General features: G+C 36.4%; 1 protein-coding gene across 1 annotated transcript in view; it reads left to right on the top strand.

The window, feature by feature from the left end:
* The first annotated feature begins 11,764 nt into the window (after nucleotides 1–11,764).
* The window catches only part of LOC145693132 (superoxide dismutase [Cu-Zn]-like), a 53,519-nt gene continuing 46,609 nt past the window's right edge, over nucleotides 11,765–18,674 (top strand). The window contains exon 1 of the mRNA XM_081768860.1: nucleotides 11,765–11,952. Within this exon, the coding sequence (XP_081624986.1) occupies nucleotides 11,930–11,952 (23 nt within the window). The 5' untranslated portion in view covers nucleotides 11,765–11,929. The remainder of the gene's footprint in view (nucleotides 11,953–18,674) is intronic.

Raw genomic sequence — 18,674 nt, 5'->3', positions numbered from 1 at the left:
TTTCTCATGTTTCTCCGCCTTCCAACAGTTAAAGTATTGTGCAACATCCATATGTCACATTAAATTGACACTTTGTTACTTCCTTAATTGACACAATGATGAAAATACGTGACAATCTTACAAAGAGCTTCTCTCACGTTTATAAAGGGTGTTGGTCGGCTATTCAATGCATAAAGAACACCCACGAAGGTTACATTTCCCAATATGACTACTAAGGCATAACTACAGAATTTTCAGAAGCTGTAACTCCGAAATGACTTGCTTTTGGGGCTAAAATAACCGCAGAACCGTATTTCTGGTAAAATTCTAACCTTAAAACATGTGATATGACTCCCTTTGCATTTGAAATTTCGAATACCAAGCAAAGATGTCCGCCATAAAATACTTGATAGCACCATCTGATGTCAGACCACTTTCAAGTTTCATCATTCTCCCTCAACCCGTTCTCAACACAAGAATGGTGAGGACTGTTGTTTTGCCATGTATATTGATAGTGTGAAATCTCCATAGTTGGTAAATTTTAAAATTATCTAAAAAGCTTACGAGCGTCACTGGCAAGAGGATGTAATAAAAGGGAGTCGTGATATGAAATAAGCTGAGAATTACTAATCTATACTAAATATTCTGTACCCAACACAGAGTAGTCTTAACGAGAATAAAATAAATGAAAAGATCGCTTGCAAGAGCAAAATAGTTTTAATAAATACGTTATTACACGATTTTGTAATATGTTTAAAATCATGTTTTAAACTGTTCAAAATGTTTAAAATATGTTTCTTTTCGTGCGTGTTTTAAAACATGTTTAAAGCATTTTGAACACCTTTTTCATGTTTTAAACACGTTTTGTTCTTTTCTTTTTCTTTTTTCTTTTTTAAATACTGTATTTTTTCCAACCCTGGGAACTAGTATGTGCCCTATCCAAATATCTAAGTTTCAGAATCCTGCGATACTTCCGCAACAATTTTTATAGAGGTAGTTGGTGAGTACTTCAAATTAAATGCCCGTAGCCAAACTCCGTGTATAAAAATTTTTGCATGAGTACCTTAGGATTCTGAAACATTTATTTTTGGATAGCGCACATATTAGTTCCTAACAAGCTACGTTCGCGAAGTGTCTCCTCGGGATTTTTGTAAAATCGATTCAAATGCAGTTTTCCGCTACCCAATGTGTATTGTACTAATTTTAGTGGCTCATACCGGTAATTTGCATATTTATGGGCCTTCATATATCCGGAATTCAATCATTCACTACCATAACGCTCGGACACAAAATTGCTTTTAGTATCTTTAGGTGTAACTGGATATGAATGTGAGCATATGCAAAACAAATTGGATCAACTATTGCTTCTCTGACACATGTTACCATGTGTTTCTCTGATCGATAGCATAGTAATACTGTAACAAACAAAAATATGACATTACTTATATCGGTGAAGTATCTTGACCTTCTCAAAAATAAAAGTAATGCTACTGAGTTCCTTATGTTAGTGAAATTTGGTCTTATCGGGAACCAAACCAAAGAACGCGTTTATCAAGAGAGAATGAGCTTAGATAAACATTCGATAACTGTGAAACGTAACTTAATCACAGTTAATACATTTTTTCCAGAATAACACACTGAGCAAGGCTATGTGATAATACGTAAAAAACACAATCACGTAACAGTTTCAACACAATAATTGTGTCTTCATTAGACCAAGGTGACCAGAACTTTTATTTTAAAAAACGGGACGCATACGAATCGGCGACGGGGGGGGGGGGGAGTGTTTCCACATTGCATTTCGAGTCTCAGCAGTGTTTTCAATTTACAAAATACAGAAGTAAGAATGATAACATAGCGTTTCTAACTTAAGTACTACCCAAAAATACTTTTAACTACTTCAAAACTCAGAATTCCCACTCAATTCCCACTTGAACCACAGAACACGCAATTCTTATTTGAATATTCAGAAGTTCTAGGCACGGCTGAACCTTCCCAATGAGTGTTGGTACGGAAGAGTGTAGAATTAGCATTGACCATTTATATTTTGAATAATAATTACGGGACACCTGGGTCATGTTCGCTTAAAAACGAAACATTTAGGCGTCCCGTTTGAGAATCAGAAAAAAAACGGGACAACGGTTGAAAATAAGGGACTGTCCCGGCTAAAACGGGACGTCTGGTCACCTTGCATTAGACATAAACTCCTTTTCTTGACTAGGAAGGAGTGGAAGTCTAACGAAGACTCAATTATTGTATTGAAACTGTTACGTGATTTTTTTTTTTTTTTTTTAACATATTATCACATAGCTTTGCTCAGTGTGTTATTGTGTTTTAGTTTGACAATATGAAAAGAAGATCTGATAGAACAGTTATTATTTTTTTCTCCATATATCGATGTAATGTTCAGGTGACTTTAGCCCTAAAGCTTCCTCCTTTCGACTTAATGAATCAAGGAATAACTTGAATTCGCAGAAGATCAATAATACCACTTCTCTTTCACTTTTTAATCGTGCTGTAAGAAAAGAAAAGAAGAGAAATGCCCTAAGAATGCAAATTCAGCAAATGAGCTCTCTGTTATAAGGCAAAGTTCACATACTTTAGTACGTGTATTTTGCTGAAACTACATGCAGATTTGATTTCAAGTATAAGCGGGTTACCTGTCCTCTGCAAATCCTTGGAAACCTAGCACTGCACAGCAAGATGATGGTAAATCCTTATTACTACTATTTGGTCAGGTAAGTGCACAATTAATTAAAATAGTTAACTTCGGAAACAAATTTGTTTCAGATTTTCTGTTCATACCGTCAAGAACTATACGAAATCTTTCTTTTTTCTTTTTCTTTTTTTTGCTCCGCAGAAGAAGAAATCTTTTGATTCGCCAAAAACATTAATAGGAAGAAGCGGTTTTCATTACTGTCTCTTTCAGTCAATGGCGTACACAAAGGAGAATCCAGATTTTAATTCCCTTGAACAAAATATTATAAAAAAATGAACATTTACTGTATTAAGATGTGTGAACAAAAATCACGTGTCCTGAAACGATATGGGCTTAGATGTTTGATACCCAACTTGATATAACTGGGAATAGAGATATTCCACACACACACACACACACACACATATATATATATATATATATATACAGGGTGTTAAATTAACTATACCGACAAACTGTAAGAGGTGATTCCTCACATCAAAATAAGAGGAAAAGTTTATATGGGCCTATTGCGAAAAGTGCATAGTTTCAGAGCTAGGGCTGTCCAAAATCGCGAAAAAACTGGATTTCAACAGGCACTTATGTCGAATTATAGAAACTGTGGATGGTGGTCCTTATCAGCGTATAGTCTAGAAGGCGTACTACAGACGACTGTTGCATGGAGATGCATAGAGAATTTCTCTTCAAAACTTGTTTCCTATATGTCTAAGGATAGTTTTTAGCTTGGGTACGCGTTTCTAGTATGGGGAGGTTTCTGTCAACTAATGTTTAACGTTGGTGAAAAATAGCCTATATCTCCGAAACTATTGCTTTTAGCTCAAAATTCCAAAGGACCAAAATTAATCAGTACATATTTTTGGATGATGTGCAAACAGTTTTAAAAGAAAAAAAAATAGTTTTAATGATTATAAAAATCTTTATTAATGAAAACACTGCATTCTTTGCAACATGACTAAGATAAAATATACATTTTGATAAGTTACACAATCTTAAACGTAGGAGTGATTATAATTAGGTCTATTAAAAAGGAAAAGCAGTAAATGGTTATTAATAAGGTCTAATCTCTATATATAATACAACAGAGGCTAATTCGAATCATTGTTGCAATTTGAAAGTTCACGAGTACAGAATCTGGAACACGCTATTACATTCTTCTGGCTAGTAGAAATGTGAGGGAAGTCAGGAGGAAGGTGTTGTGTGGTAATTTGAGAAATACACCGTGTTTCAAATTCCACATATCCATATTCAATAAGATTATGTAATTATACCGCATAGATCTGTTAACAGACTGTACTATCAGTTAGCTTGTAAATATGCCCTCTCGATATGTAATGCCGTACTAGATGATGTTGGTGGAAGCTGTGTGAACTCTAAAGTTTACAATCGATGGTATTTTATTACTCTTAAGTCATCCATTTTCCTAAAGACTTTAGACAACATCCTTGTCAAAAACTCTTCAGCATTTTCAGTTATTGAGCTTGATAGATCATCTTTTCCGAAGTCTTTTGAGTAGTCTTCTGGCAGTTTTAAAGCTGCTCGTTTTGTACCAAATTTGCTGGTAGTATCACACAATTGAAAAAGATTTTTGTAAAAAACATTCCTACTCTCAGGATGTTACACAGATTAAAATTCTTCCCATTTGGACAATATTTTAGGGTCATGCCCCCCGTATCCTTTTGCATATACAAATGAAATATTTTTCGCATTTTTATTGTAAGCTTAAGAGCTATGAATCCTGCAAGTTTCGTTCCAATCACTCAACTTCTTCTAGGCTAGACCCAAATCCCGGTCCTTAGAATTTTATGGGGAAGTATGCCCCATCTGCTCCCTCCAAATAGGAATAAAAAAAATTAGAAACCATGTAGACCTATGTTTTCAGGATGTTACACACATTAACATTTGTAAGCTGTATTCTATTTGAACAAATTTTTAGGGTGATATCAATAGGGTGCTCCTTCCAAAAAGGAATAGAAAAAATTAAAAAAATATTTCTGTTCTCAGGACGTTACGCAAATTAAAATTTGTAAGCTTTATCTTATTTGAACATTTTTTTAGAATCATGTCCCCCGTCCCCCCTTTGTATGTGCAAAGGGATTTTTTTTTTTTCAATTTTATTGTAGGTTGAAGAGCTATGTATCTTGCAAATTAAGTTCCAATCACTCAACTCCTTCTAAGCTAGACCCAAGATCCGAACTCTTACACCAATGACCATTTTACAGTTGATAAGCTCAGATAATAAAGGACAAGATTCGTGAAACTATCATTAGACCCATTTTGCTATCATCCACCCTGGCATTTGCTTGGTAAGAAACGCAAAGAACAGAATTTTTACCTGCATTCTGCGTGCAAGCAATTGTCATATTTTTTCCCCGCACGCAGATTCAATAAGAGGGGGGGGGGGAGGGGGAGACAATGATCTACGAGCACACTTTCGTTTGAGTAAAACCAGGCTAATTATTCAGTACCATTTAATAATTCATCTTTAGACTGAAGGGATAATAGAGGGCAGTTAATATTTATTTTAATTTAAAGACGTGAAAGAAATATACAATGAACTAAAAGAGTAGAGTAGGGAAATAAGCTTAAGTGAAAATAATCGTCCTCACACTCATTTTCACCAGTATTAAATATACAGTAGGTGTAATGAAACTAATCAGAGTGTGAAACAAGCAATCGCGGTAATAATGTAAAAAGATTCCTCATAACAAGTGGAAAATTATTAGCAATAAATTGGAGATCAATCAATGCAAGACATGCAAACCCTTTCAACATACAGCAAACAACGAGAATATGCAGTGATGCCAACCTGTGGGAAAAATCCCATATCGTGGGAGTTTTTGACCTTATTTTCTCGGAAAGGGATAATAAGCAGCATATATGGGATTTTTCGAGAAGATCGAAATTTATGGCTTATTCATTTAGATATTGCAAAAAGTGACTAACACAAAGAAATTTAATTTTTAATATTACAGCATACTTTTAATTAGTATAACGTGGGAAATTCACACGTAAAATTGGATTTTTTTTTTCTCTCGACATGGGATTTCATAGTGTTTCAGGTTGGCATCACTGAGGATAGGAGCATTACAGAGTTGAAATACTGATCGACAACCTATTTTATAACATTTATCTATTGTTTGGATATCGTCGAAAACTGATTACTCACCATGCGAATACACTGTCTTGTTTTAGTATTCTGTTATCAGCATACACTTTCAACACGCCTCATGGCTCATGTTCTAAGATGGATACAATGAAAAACATGGCGAAAAAGAAGTTGGCACGTGATCCCATCAGTCAATGAAAACGAGCCTTGGCTAGGCTGGGGCAGGAATAAAAATTATGCGTTACGCACTTTAACCTTTATTTTACGGCTTGTCAGTACACTGCCAGAATAGTAAATCCGTTCTTTCCCGCGTGTCACTGTAGTGACACAGGCGAAAGGTCTACTTTGACCCGCGAGCACACCGGTTGAGAACCAACGTTTTTGGTTCCTTTCACTATGGACTATCTCTTCATACAATAAGGCACATCATTTAAAAAAAAAAAAAAATATGTGTGCTCGCGGGTCAAAGTAAACGTTTCGCCTGTGTCAGTACAGTGACACGCGGGAACGAACGGATTTACTATTTTGGCAGTGTAGTGACAGCCGTAAAATAAAGGTTAACGTACATTAGTTAACGATAGGATTAATATTACTGCAAATTTCCTCATAGAAGATGTGCATTCTCATTGGCTAATTCAGCAAAAGTTAACTTCATGAGTTGTCTCTGTTTCGTACACTTTAAAATTGTTATAATATTTCAGCATCAAATATATATGCTCCATTATTATTATTATTATTATTATTATTATTATTATTATTATTATTATTATTATTATTATTATTATTATTATTATTATTATTATTATTATTAAGTATTCTGCCCATCGGCAGATCCTGGGACTAATGAGTTTCTTTTTTTCTTCTTTTCTTCTTAATTTTTTAGTTTGGGCCTGGAAATGTTTCTTATATGTTTCTCGATTTTCAGCTTTCTCCTTTAACTCCCAATATTTTCTTCTAATTTTCAAGTCACACTCTGTTTAAATTGAAATTGTTATAGTAGTCTAAAACTCCTACTAAAAAATGGAACACAAAATATCAAGTCAAAAGGTGCATAACTCATTTCCTGTTATTACTATTAACCTGGCAAGTCATCAACAGTTTAACCATAACCAGAGGTCCGGTTAACTTTAGCAGAGAGCTTAACGTAACCGAACGTAACGTCACACCTAACCATGAATGATGAAATCAAAATTATTTGTAGCTACAACTCCGTTAAAACACTTTAATGAGAGATTGATTAAAACCCTGAGAGGCCCTAAGCATTTAAAAGACTTTGATGCCCCCACATATAGTAATTGAAAATATAAACAGTAATACTGTAAACCATAAAATAAAATTGTATTTATCGATATTAAACTAAAACTCTCAGTAAGATGGAAAATAATATTTATTTTGAATCTTTCACTTTATTTATATTTGAAAAGTTTTTTTCTTATTTTTTTTTAATGCAACGTCTTTTATCAGATCATCAATCCCTAGATCAGGTTGTAAAAAAACAAAACAAAACAAAACAAAAAAAAAACTATTGAGCCTTTGCCATTTCTCCGGCAGCAGCATAATTCAGTAGGTGTAGAACTTTATGTCGTATGTGGTTTTCACAAATTTCTTTTGAAATTAACACAATTAATTAAATTGTGCAAGTATCGAAATAAATTATAATCTGATGGTGCTATGTTTGAGCATTAAAACCATCCAGCCAAGCTCGCTCTCAATTTCTGACGGGTCGTTAATGGTGGTCTAGCGTTGACAACACGGTATAGGACAACCTTTTCTATTTACCAAGTTCAGTCGTCTCCTTTAAATTGCTAGGTGCATTCGCGCTGTCGACAGTATAGGCATCGCTACGTGGATATCCAGGTGGCGTTGGTATAGGCCCGAGCCTTTTTCCCCGGTGGCAGCAGCTCGTGATGCACAATGCCCTTCCAATCATAGCACATTAAAAAACATAACCTTTCTGGCCCTCAGTCATAGAATGGGCTTCTCGTCGGTTCGATCATGATATATATATTTTAAAAACATTGTTGTCTTATGTTATTCACCTTATATCACTCGTGATCAACCGTTTCAGAAATGGCTCGAGTTTGTTACGTTCCATTAGTAAGGATTCCCAGATAGAAATCCAATCAAGAAAATGTTTTTGAGTCTAATCGTGTGACACGTTGAGTTTCTTTCTATAGTCAACTTGGGAGCGCGGTGGCTCAGTGGTAGAGCGTTCACCTCCGGTGCTTGGGGTCCCTGGTTCGATCCCAGCTCCCGCCGTGTGGACTTTGTGGTGGACAAACACCGTGCTCATGGGTTTTCTCGGGGTTCTCCCGTTTCCTCCCACTTTCTTCATTCCACCATTTCATTCATTTCTCATAATCACCGTCTCCTTTAGCCTAACCGGCATAACCGTGGGACGTAAAACTTAAAGATTTCATTTCATTTCTATAGTCAACTTTTTCCCAATGGTTTAACAGTGTTTGGGGATGGATGTTTAAATCATTGACGATGTCAGGACCGCTAATATGCCGGTCTTGACTGACTTTAGCTAGAATATAGTCTACTTTTGCTGTGATTGGTTTCCCAGTGCAAGGAGCACCTTGCACATCGAAATTTTGAGAACCAAAGGGACTGAACCACTTTCTGCTGTTGGTTTTGATAACGTATCTTGTTCATAAAGAGCACAAGTTTCTTCAACAAATGTTCGCAGCATTTGCGTCTTTATTGAAATAAAATTGTAAAATGTTTTACGGATAGTTCACTCACCTCTTGTCGCCATACCTTACTTCTGATTATAAGAATTTCAATACTTTTTAGACATCTACTAGTTTCAACTATTAGCTGTTGAATGATATTAGGCATGGTCCGCTGTGAATGATATATCCTGAGATTTGCGACACTAACGCCATCTCGTACAAAGAATGCTCATTACTGTTTGGACTACTTGGTATATCAATCATTATACCTATCATTACTTTTATTCAGGGTGCGAATTACCGGGGGGGATGAGGGGGATTTTCCCCCTCAATCACATTTTGTTCCCCCCCAAAGAAGTCAGCTGAAGTATCCCCACCGGGGATGCTCGCTTTCCCCCTCAAACTATGCTTAGTATAACTCCAAATTTCAGTGATTTTTGTTATTTCTTGTAAATTTAATCTTCTAGCTGTATTTCGAAATGATCGATGTAAACTGTTCAGTTTTGGTCATTTCTACTTACCACCTAATTACCCACTATTTTCAACGTTGTTTAGTAGAACTATATTATTATGACTACGGTTGTTACTTGCAACTGTACCTTCGTACCCTTCAGTTCGTCATCGTTTGTGAATTTGAATGTACTAATTGTGTACAACAAAGTCACATATAGATTTATAAATGTTCTTAGCGGTTGGCCAAGAAGAAGTAAACAAATAGCTTCTTCTACCATACTTGGCGAAGTTCGGATATGTCATATTCATCCTCTATATTTGTATCGATTATCATCTTATTTTAATTTTTGTTATAACATGTTATTTCATTTTCCAGTGTACTCTTTGTTAGCACATGGTCTTCATTCCCTAGTAGGTTGTGTGTATGCAACTCAAAAGTTGCATTTAATTTGTGATAATTAGCATAGTAATCACTGCTTTTACAGTTTACGGAAATGAACTTTTGAAACTGTACTCAAAATCTGAGATATAAGTATTCTCTCGTAAGTATATGTTAATGTACACGCTGGGGGATACGCTCCTAGTGAGCAGACATGTTAATGAAGGTGATTTTGAGGTGAATAAGCGATTAATTCAAGATTTATTTCAGCATTTGTTAATACGACTGGTTCTCCGTGTCATTGTCCGTGTCTGTATAAGCATTTCAACTGGAGCATTTTTTTTTTTTTTTTAAAGTTAACCCTTCATTTTTCCATCTTTTCGCTGTACGGTTTGCTGTCCACGCAATTAATGTTATCTGAAAAATTTCAGTGTAATGTTTTACTTTATTTGAATAACTTAGCCCATAGTGAATCAACTCATCTTCAACCTAACAGTACAGTAATTCTTAAGTGTTGACTTTCCGTGCCCATCACGGAATCGATATTTGGAGAGAAAAAAGTCGTGATGGGCACAGCTTTAGCGGGAAGTAGAAGCACAAGCTCGAAATTTGAATTGAGAGATTTTAAATATTTGGCCTTCGATTTGACCTTGATGTGAGAAATCGGGACCAGCAACAATCCATTTCTTATTTGATAGGCTAATATCTAGATTTTCTTGAAAAAAAAAAAAAAAGTCCGGTTTAACTGATAATTTTAGTGGTTTTCACAAGACTGAAGTAGGTTTCTTTTCGCAACCTGTATGTATTAATGCAAAGTGGAAGCTTTCAATATGAGTGAAAAAATTAACATATGCTTGTGATCATGGCTATCGCTCGAGCCAAATTATTAACTAAATAAACCTCAGACAGCTACGGGGACAAGAGTGAGTACAACACGTTCAGAAAGGTTTAGTGGGGTGTGTGTGTCAGACAATATATATGTGCATAGTTATTGTCGGTAGATTTATTAAATTAATAAATCTCTTATTTATTACAGATGTCACACACACACACACACACACACACATATATATATATATATATATATATATATATATATATATATATATATATATATATATATATATATATATATATATATATATATATATATATATATATATGGGGGGTAAGGCATTTATTGTCTCATTTTGAAATTTGAACCTTCAGACTATGTCCTTTGGCCTAATTTTATCCCCCCCAATATAGATTATCTAATTCGCACACTGCTTTTATTATTAATTTTACTGGCGCCAAGGTTATATTTTTGACGAAGTATGTGTGTTTTTTTCAACTGACGCTGTATATAAGATATACAAATTTCACAGACTGCATATAGTTTCCCCTGCTTTTATTTAGTCAATTTGGGAGAAATTTTCCCCTTTGCTTCCATGGCCTTTGGGGAAGGTCAGTGCTCTTATTATTGCATACATCTTGTGCATTTTTTTCATCTATTGTGGGTGCCCATTTTGGGGATTATCGGTTCAGCTGTACTATTTGCAGTATTCTACAATGTCCCAAGGACAGGTACATTCAGCTATGGAAAATTTCTCTGGTGCTCCGTTTCTTTGATGCCCTAAACACGTGTTTATTTTGCTTAATGGTTAATGTACCTACGTTAATGAGATAACGAAGATTGGTTAAAATGGCTATTGGAGTTGTACCTAGAACTTTGTTAATAAGTAACTAAACAAATGAGCATAAACTGCTCCTAAGCTTGTGTTGTAGTGGTAAATTAGATTCTTTGTTAAATGATGTTAAAAGATATGCAAATATATCCGATGTTAATCCATATATTCCTAGTTGTTTAATTAGCTAGTTATTCTAACCAAGATTTCGGCACGCTGTAACACCATAGATTACAACCGTGCTCAGTTAAAAGCTGTAATTGTCTTACATTTAACTTACCTTGTTTTCTTTCTGCCTCCTTCTCCCCCCTTTTTTCATTAATATCCACTATCCCAAAACTATCTCCACTATCTCAATCTCCACTATCCCAAACTCCATACCATTATATAGGCAAGCGAGAATTGAGGCAGAGACATCTATTACTGTGAAGTGCGGACTCACAGTGAGATGTTTGCAGTTTATTATGAGGATGATATAAGATGCAGTTACGAGAGCTCCTTTTCCCGCGCAGCAATAACCAGTGCATTCATGGAAATGATAACAATGGTGTGGTGTATATAAACAAAAAATAAAGTGTAAAAGAGACGCAAATCTTTTCGATTGTCATGAAAAGAGGCGTTTTCGTTATTTAACTGTGACGTAAAACATTCACCATTGTTGAAATCGACATGATTCTACTAACCTAAATTTTTTCACCTTCTGTCTACTAATGCCTGAAGCAAAGACTCGCACACGGTTTCTTTATGGTTCTATATTTTTGTATGCTCATTGCGAGGAAAAGCTAAAAGGTGAAAGGCACGTCTAAACTGTCTCTGAGAGACATCACAACATCTCTACCCACGAAGAGCATCACACATCTTGCATTTCATCTTCAGTGCACGTGCATAAAATAGTAGTGCCTGTAAGCGCGGACGTTTTGGAAAAAAACTCCTGACCAGCTTGGTAACATGGAAATCATTGTTTATATTACGTAAGTAACTTCAGAGTTGTGACATTTTCAAGTTCTCTATAAGGAAAAAAGTCTGTGCACTCGCTACAAGATAAATTGAAATGTCAAATGCAATTTTCAAGTTCTCTATAAGGAAAAAAGTCTGTGCACTCGCTACAAGATAAATTGAAATGTCAAATGCAATTTATTGAAACAGACTTTAATAATAATAATAAGAGGAAAAATTTATTAGAAAGAACTCTTATTTACTTAATTGTAACTGAATCGTAGATTTAATATTTTAAAAGACCATGCGGAAATCTCATTTTATGAAACATAGAATGGACTATATCACTCATAAACTATATGATCTCAATTGAACGTGAGAGATGAGCCACAATAGCTAAGTGATAGATCTCACGTCTAGTGTGTGTGGTACCAGATAGCACCAAGTAGGCTTTGTGGTGCGATCGCACCAAGTAGGCTTTGTGGTGCGATCTGGTATCATTGCATCATTTTATTATCATCTACTTCTCCCTTTACTTCGGTGCATAGTCGCATGACGGTAAAATCAAGAAAGAAAAATAAAAGCTCAACGTCAGAACGTTTTTTCAGCCAGCACTACTAAATATGCTCTCCCTGTTGGTCTAGTGGCTAGCGTGTGTGCCTTTGGTGGGAAAGCAACATAAATAATAATAATAATAATAATAATAATAATAATAATAATAATAATAATAATAATTTCATAATCATTCATTTTCATTAATCATCCATCTCCTTTTTTAGATTAAAGCGATAAAGGTGTAACGTTCTAACTATCCTGAAGCAAATGATACCAAACCTTATTTTATTACCAGCTATAAGATGATCATCAGAGAAATCAAATGATTTCGATTTCCTGTGGCTACATATTTCCAAGAGTTGTTCGGAATATTTCGTCTCTTACTTCGTTTGTTTGTAGAAGTTTAGCGTTCCTTTTCAGCATTGAGGCTATATGATATGTGGATCCACAGTTTAAGGTGGAATCTGAACCATACTAATGCGCTCAATGCTCTCCCAATTGAACCCGGGCCACGCTTACCGAAAAAGCGAGCGTTAGCGGAAGACTTTTTTTTTTTTGGCAAAAAGTATTGGGAAGATCCTAATTTAGCAATGGATCGACACTTGTTGGTAATGATAGACCCCTATATGTGCGTTTTAGATATAAATAACCCTCACCACTACATTCATGTGATTGAGTTGTCATTCACTACATTCATGTGATCACCGGCTGGATACTACCACTGAATATTTGTTAGGTTAGGATTTAGATTTCTGGGCTTTCGGCATCTAAGGCCATTTAGCACTTCACGTTTTGAGGGATGACGTCCTTTGGCGAGCACACAATCTGGGGAAAGGGAAGGAAGAAAGGATGGGGGAAGGAAGGAAGCGGGACCTATAAATTAGGTACCACTCCGGCATTTGCCTGGTGTGAATGAAGAAAACCTATTCAGGGTGTCTGGCCTGAAAAAGCGTTTTACACTTTTTCGACCGAGTGCCCCCACCGGGAATCGAACCGGGGGACCGCTCGCACCGAAGGCGAGAGCGTTAGCGACTACGCTACGCGGGACCACCACTGAATATTTGTATATCTAAAATAGTTAGCTTGCATGTGTCTTAGCTAGTGATCTTTTATTTAGTCCCTGGCGGGTACACCATGCTCTTCAGAAATCATGCAAACTTAAAGACGTTTCATGTAGCCTCGTTATTGAAAGAGGACGTTGAACTCAAACAAACAAAGCAATTAAGCTTACGAATTTAAACAAAAGTAGACATGGAAGTTATTCCTTGTATTACAAGAAGAAGTAGCTATTCAAAGTAATCATTATTAATGATTTTAGACTAGGATAAATTCAATGCTATTATAGAATCATGATTTACACAAAAAAGAATTATTACCATTGTTTGCTTCAAGAAAATTTCTCTTGGAAACAGCTGCAAAACTTAGAGCCAACGAAGGAGATGGTATAGAAATGAGAGTTCATATTATCTGACACACTATTAACTCGCGTGTCGTTTGTGTGTGATGAGTTAGCTTGCTTTAACTGTAGCTCCTGCTTTATCATGATGGAGACAAATAGCTGATGTTCCTGTTAAACCACAACCAATCAATCAACTGTAACTTCTAAAAAAAAATCTTTTCAATATACCCTAGAAATCTTTCAAATATCTCTGAAACTATTCGAAAAATATTTTGTGCTCCTTCGTTGATTAATTTTGAGTTGATCATCCCATTTAACACTGAAGCTTATGTAACATGAACCTACAGCTTAACGTAGTATCCGAACCATATGAGCTCCCAATAGGAATCGAACATAGTTGTCCTACCTCGAAGGCGCCTACGCTAACCATATAGCAACGAGGGAGCTCCTGTGCTCTTTCGTGGCCAAATGGCTAATGCGCATGATTCCTGGTTCAATTTCCAATGAAGATGCTCGCCTAAGATAAAACCTCGTGTGATGATTCGGATTTACCCACTTTCAGCAGTGGCCTCCCCTAATATTATTCGGCTATGAAAGGATCACTGAACTCCTACTAAAGAGATTTAAGACATTTGCGAGAGCCGTTGTCAGTGGCGTACGCAAGTGCGGTTCGGAGTTTTAACATGTTATGTGCCACGTGAGACCACGTTGCTCTCACATAAAATCTTTTCTTATGGCCACGTGCTGCGAGATTGGTCTCACATAACCTCTCTGTGGTGACTCACTGATGCCATTTTTTTTACATTAAAATCTATTGCAGTATATAGTAGTCGGTCTGGTAGTACGAAAAACAGCCTTGGCCTATGGAAATGTGAGTCCAACGTGGTCTCACATGGCTCTAGCCAAAGTGGCAAAAAATAGGTCCTACTTTCCACATTAACCATTATTCTATATATTATTCAAGTCACTCAAAACTGAGGCGATATAACAATCACGTGGAGTTAAAGTACAACAAAGCGCAGTCGTTACAAACTTATGCGTTTGCATTTTCCTGAAAAAATTCCCACACAATCGGATAAAATTTGCGTGGTGACAAGTTGGTCTTACGCGGCCACTAAGTCTATTCCGGGCGACAGTCAGCGTTGCCAGACTCACAGCTCGGAATTATTCCAAAACCTAATCGAAATTATGCTAGATTCGGTCAAATTATGCTAGATCCTTATAATTACTAAGAAAACAAATCGAAGTTGAGACACGATAACGTAACTTAAAATACGCAGAGCGCAAGAGAGCGTGGATAGAACTCAATACTTCACGCACCAAAGCTTTAACTCAACTAAACTAGTGCAGTCGTTGCCAGGCCCAATGGCGTATATATCGTATAAATGAATGCAAAGTGTTTGTTTACACATTTTGAAAGAAAATTACCTCGCAGCATAAACGGAGCTGGGGGTCAGATTTTTGGTCGATCTCGGACCTTTCATTTCAGGAATAAAGATGGTCATGAAGTCAGAAATAAAGATGGTGAAGTTGTCAAAAAGTTGGGGGGAGAATGGCCCCCATAGCTCCGCCCATGCCTCGCAGTTAAAGGATTAGAAAATCCTGGGTGGAGCCACAAAAAAAGCCAAAAACCGTTTCTAACTTACTTCGGAAAATGAGACTGCCTGTATGGTTTACCGACTGTATGAATCAATGGGAGAGGATAGATTTCTGCCGTTCTTTTTCTTCCCACGACCAACTTCTTTCTCATCTCCAGGTATTGTGGCTTTTTTATAAACTTGCTAAAATTATGCTAGATTTGGGCAGGATGCTAAAAGCAAGATGCTAGATGCTAAAGACATGCAAATTGCGCTAGATCTGGCATCATTATGCTAGATCTGGCAACGCTGGCGACAGTCTATCTGGTGCCACGTGAGTCTAACGTATCATTACGAAAGTATCAATACTACATAGTACCGATAATACAGAATGACCTAAAATGATTTTAATTTTTTACTTATGACATACAGAAACCAGAAATGGAAAAAATAGATTCTGTCTATAGGAGATGTTTTTGTTGTGATATAGGTGGCACTTAACCTCTTAAACCTTCCTTGAGCAAGAAAAGTGAAACTAAACATTTATCATATATTTGTTCCTTATTGTTGTATTATTAAATATGTCATCGCACTGAGGTTTGCATTTATGGAACGGAAGATGATCAGTGAACTTAAGCATTCTTCTAATTAGAAAATCTGAAAAATTAATTAGTTTAGACTTCAACAACACTAGACGGACGACATGATTATTAATTTTAATTCTTTTAAATCCCACCAATTGTTTATTTATTGCTTTTGCGTTTCTAATTATGAAATTCTCGATCGTATTTCAATAAATTATTCCCAGTGGCTGCCACGTGCGTATTCTGGTCAAGGCCATCCGGTATTGAGACAGGTTGTGTTTGTCTTGTCAAGTTGCAAGTGTTTAATGGAATTTTCGCATCTCACCGTCTGTGACGCAACTTTAAAGACCTTGTCGTGGGTCAGGGGCAACATTTACGTGGATCAAGATTTCAAACGAAACCATGTTCGAAAACAAAGATTATACCGGCAATTATTACTAATTACTAACCAATCGTAGCTCATAAGGTGGTTATACATTACCCACGCCCATGTTTATAACATGTTAGCTATACTTTTCAGGTACTATATGGTGTTATCATACTGAATGATACAGGTCTTATTTCATATCAGCCTTAGCAAAAATTGCGGAGCATATCGCAACTCAAAAGTGCTAAGATCAATTATAACTGGTATGGCTATTATCGCAAACTAAAATACATATTTTGAGTTGCGTTTATGCAAACCTTTGTGTAATAGACCCACGGTTCAGGTCGAGTTACATTAGCCCAGCACAACTCCCAGGGGTGGCCTTAGGATTTTAATTTTATGTAAGCCCGTTCCCATGGATACATATACATATTTGATTGATTAATGACAGTAGGAAATTACCTCTACAGTAGTGGTTGAAGCTATTTGTTCAATAATTATCTACCATTAATATAAATAGCGGAAAATATATATACTCTTTATTGTCTTTTAGCGTTTATATATTTCTCAAAAATTTTGGGTAGGTCCGTGCCTACCCGGCCCGGACCCGGCCTACCTGCTAAAGCCGCCAGTGACAACTCCGCACGGGTACAAAAGCTACTTTTCACACTAGCGTTTCAGCTTCAAGAAAACCCACCAGGTAGCAGAAAAATCACTCAAAACGTAGTCCACTTCCATGCAAAATTTGGAGGAAAGTTTAATGTTTCGAGATTAGACCTAAGTACATAGAAGTTTTTCAATCTCTTCCATTCTTGGTTCAACATATTCTTTGTCGTATTCCGACCCGTCTTCTCAATGTTTTGTGACCACAACCAATTCTAAATATCGGTAAATATTTTGTAGAGCCTCATTTCGTATTTGTTTACGTCAACGCAATGCAAACAGTTATGTTTGTGATATTCAACATCACACATCAACTTTGTGAATTTGTGTTAAGAATACGTCGCCAGTAGTACAAATTGTGGGTTTTGCTGTCCGCCTATTGGTTGATCTCCCCTCCTTAACTTAGGTTCTGAAAATTCCACGTTTCTCGATCTTCAGCTTCATTCCTTACTTCCATTATTTTCTTCTATTTTTCAAATCATCTATAAGATGTGTTCATTTTCTTCTTCTCGCTTTCTTTCCATATCACCCTCTATGGGAGTATGATAAAGGCTATTTCTTCGCAAGACGTGTCCAATCCAGTTGGCCTTTCTACAAAAGGATGCTGGATAAGATTTTCCTAATCGTTATAAAACATTTTCTCTGTCCATTTTATCTTTTCCTATTTCCTCCAACACTACATTTTGAAGCTCTTTACGACCATTTCTTCTCTAACTTCCGTAATGTCGAAGTCTCTGAACTACATATACACAATCTCATGCTCTATATATAACATTTGACCAGCTTCTTCCTTAGTCCAATGTTAAGCCTGTTACTTAGGAGTGATCTTTTCTTGTTGAATCCCTCTTTTGCTACAGCAATTCTTGACCTGATCTCTTTGGTACAGTAAACATCTCTCGTCAAAATACTTCCCAAATATTTAAAATGATCGACCTCTTCAAGCTCTCTTTGTTTTACTCGGATCCTTACGGGTGTGTTTTCACGGGATATTCTTATGATTTTTCAACTTTCCGAGGTTTATTTCTATTCCATATTGTTTTCCAGTGGCAGCTATTCTGTTTATCATCTGTAGTCCTTCCTCGGTTCTGGCTATAATAACCGTAACTGTCCAACCTAATTTTCAGGATCGCTAGGGTGAATAGTAAAACACCCGATATGGTTTAAATTCCAATTCATCGTCCATCAGCATGAGGGTGAGGGATGGTGTGGGAAATGGTAACGCGTCAAATCATTAAATATAATCGAAATTAGTATGCGATCCATAGTTTTCGCGGTAGCTGAGATGAATAGTGACACTCTCGATGCCCTATAAATTCAGATCTCATTGGCATGAGTTTTGTGGGAGTGAGTGGGAAGGAGGGTGACACAAAAGAAAAAAATAAACGATCGAAATTACTGTCCAACCCATAGCTTTCGGAATCGCTAAGGTGAATAGTGACACTCTCGATGTCATTAAAGTGGAAGTTCAGACCCAAGCGAAATGGATTGGGTAGGTATAGATGGGGAGGGTTACGCATAATAATAATCGAAAACCGCCGATGTTAGTGTCTAATCCATAGTTTTCGGGATTGCTAAGATGAATAGTGCAACTCTGTATGCCATTACTTCTTTT

The sequence above is a fragment of the Thermobia domestica genome, chromosome 8 (genome assembly GCF_964235325.1).
Source record: "Thermobia domestica chromosome 8, izTheDome1.hap1.1, whole genome shotgun sequence".
In the NCBI taxonomy this organism is placed as follows: Eukaryota; Metazoa; Arthropoda; class Insecta; order Zygentoma; family Lepismatidae; genus Thermobia; species Thermobia domestica.
Note: the sequence above shows the minus strand (reverse complement) of the source record. Positions and strands in the feature narration are given on the sequence as shown.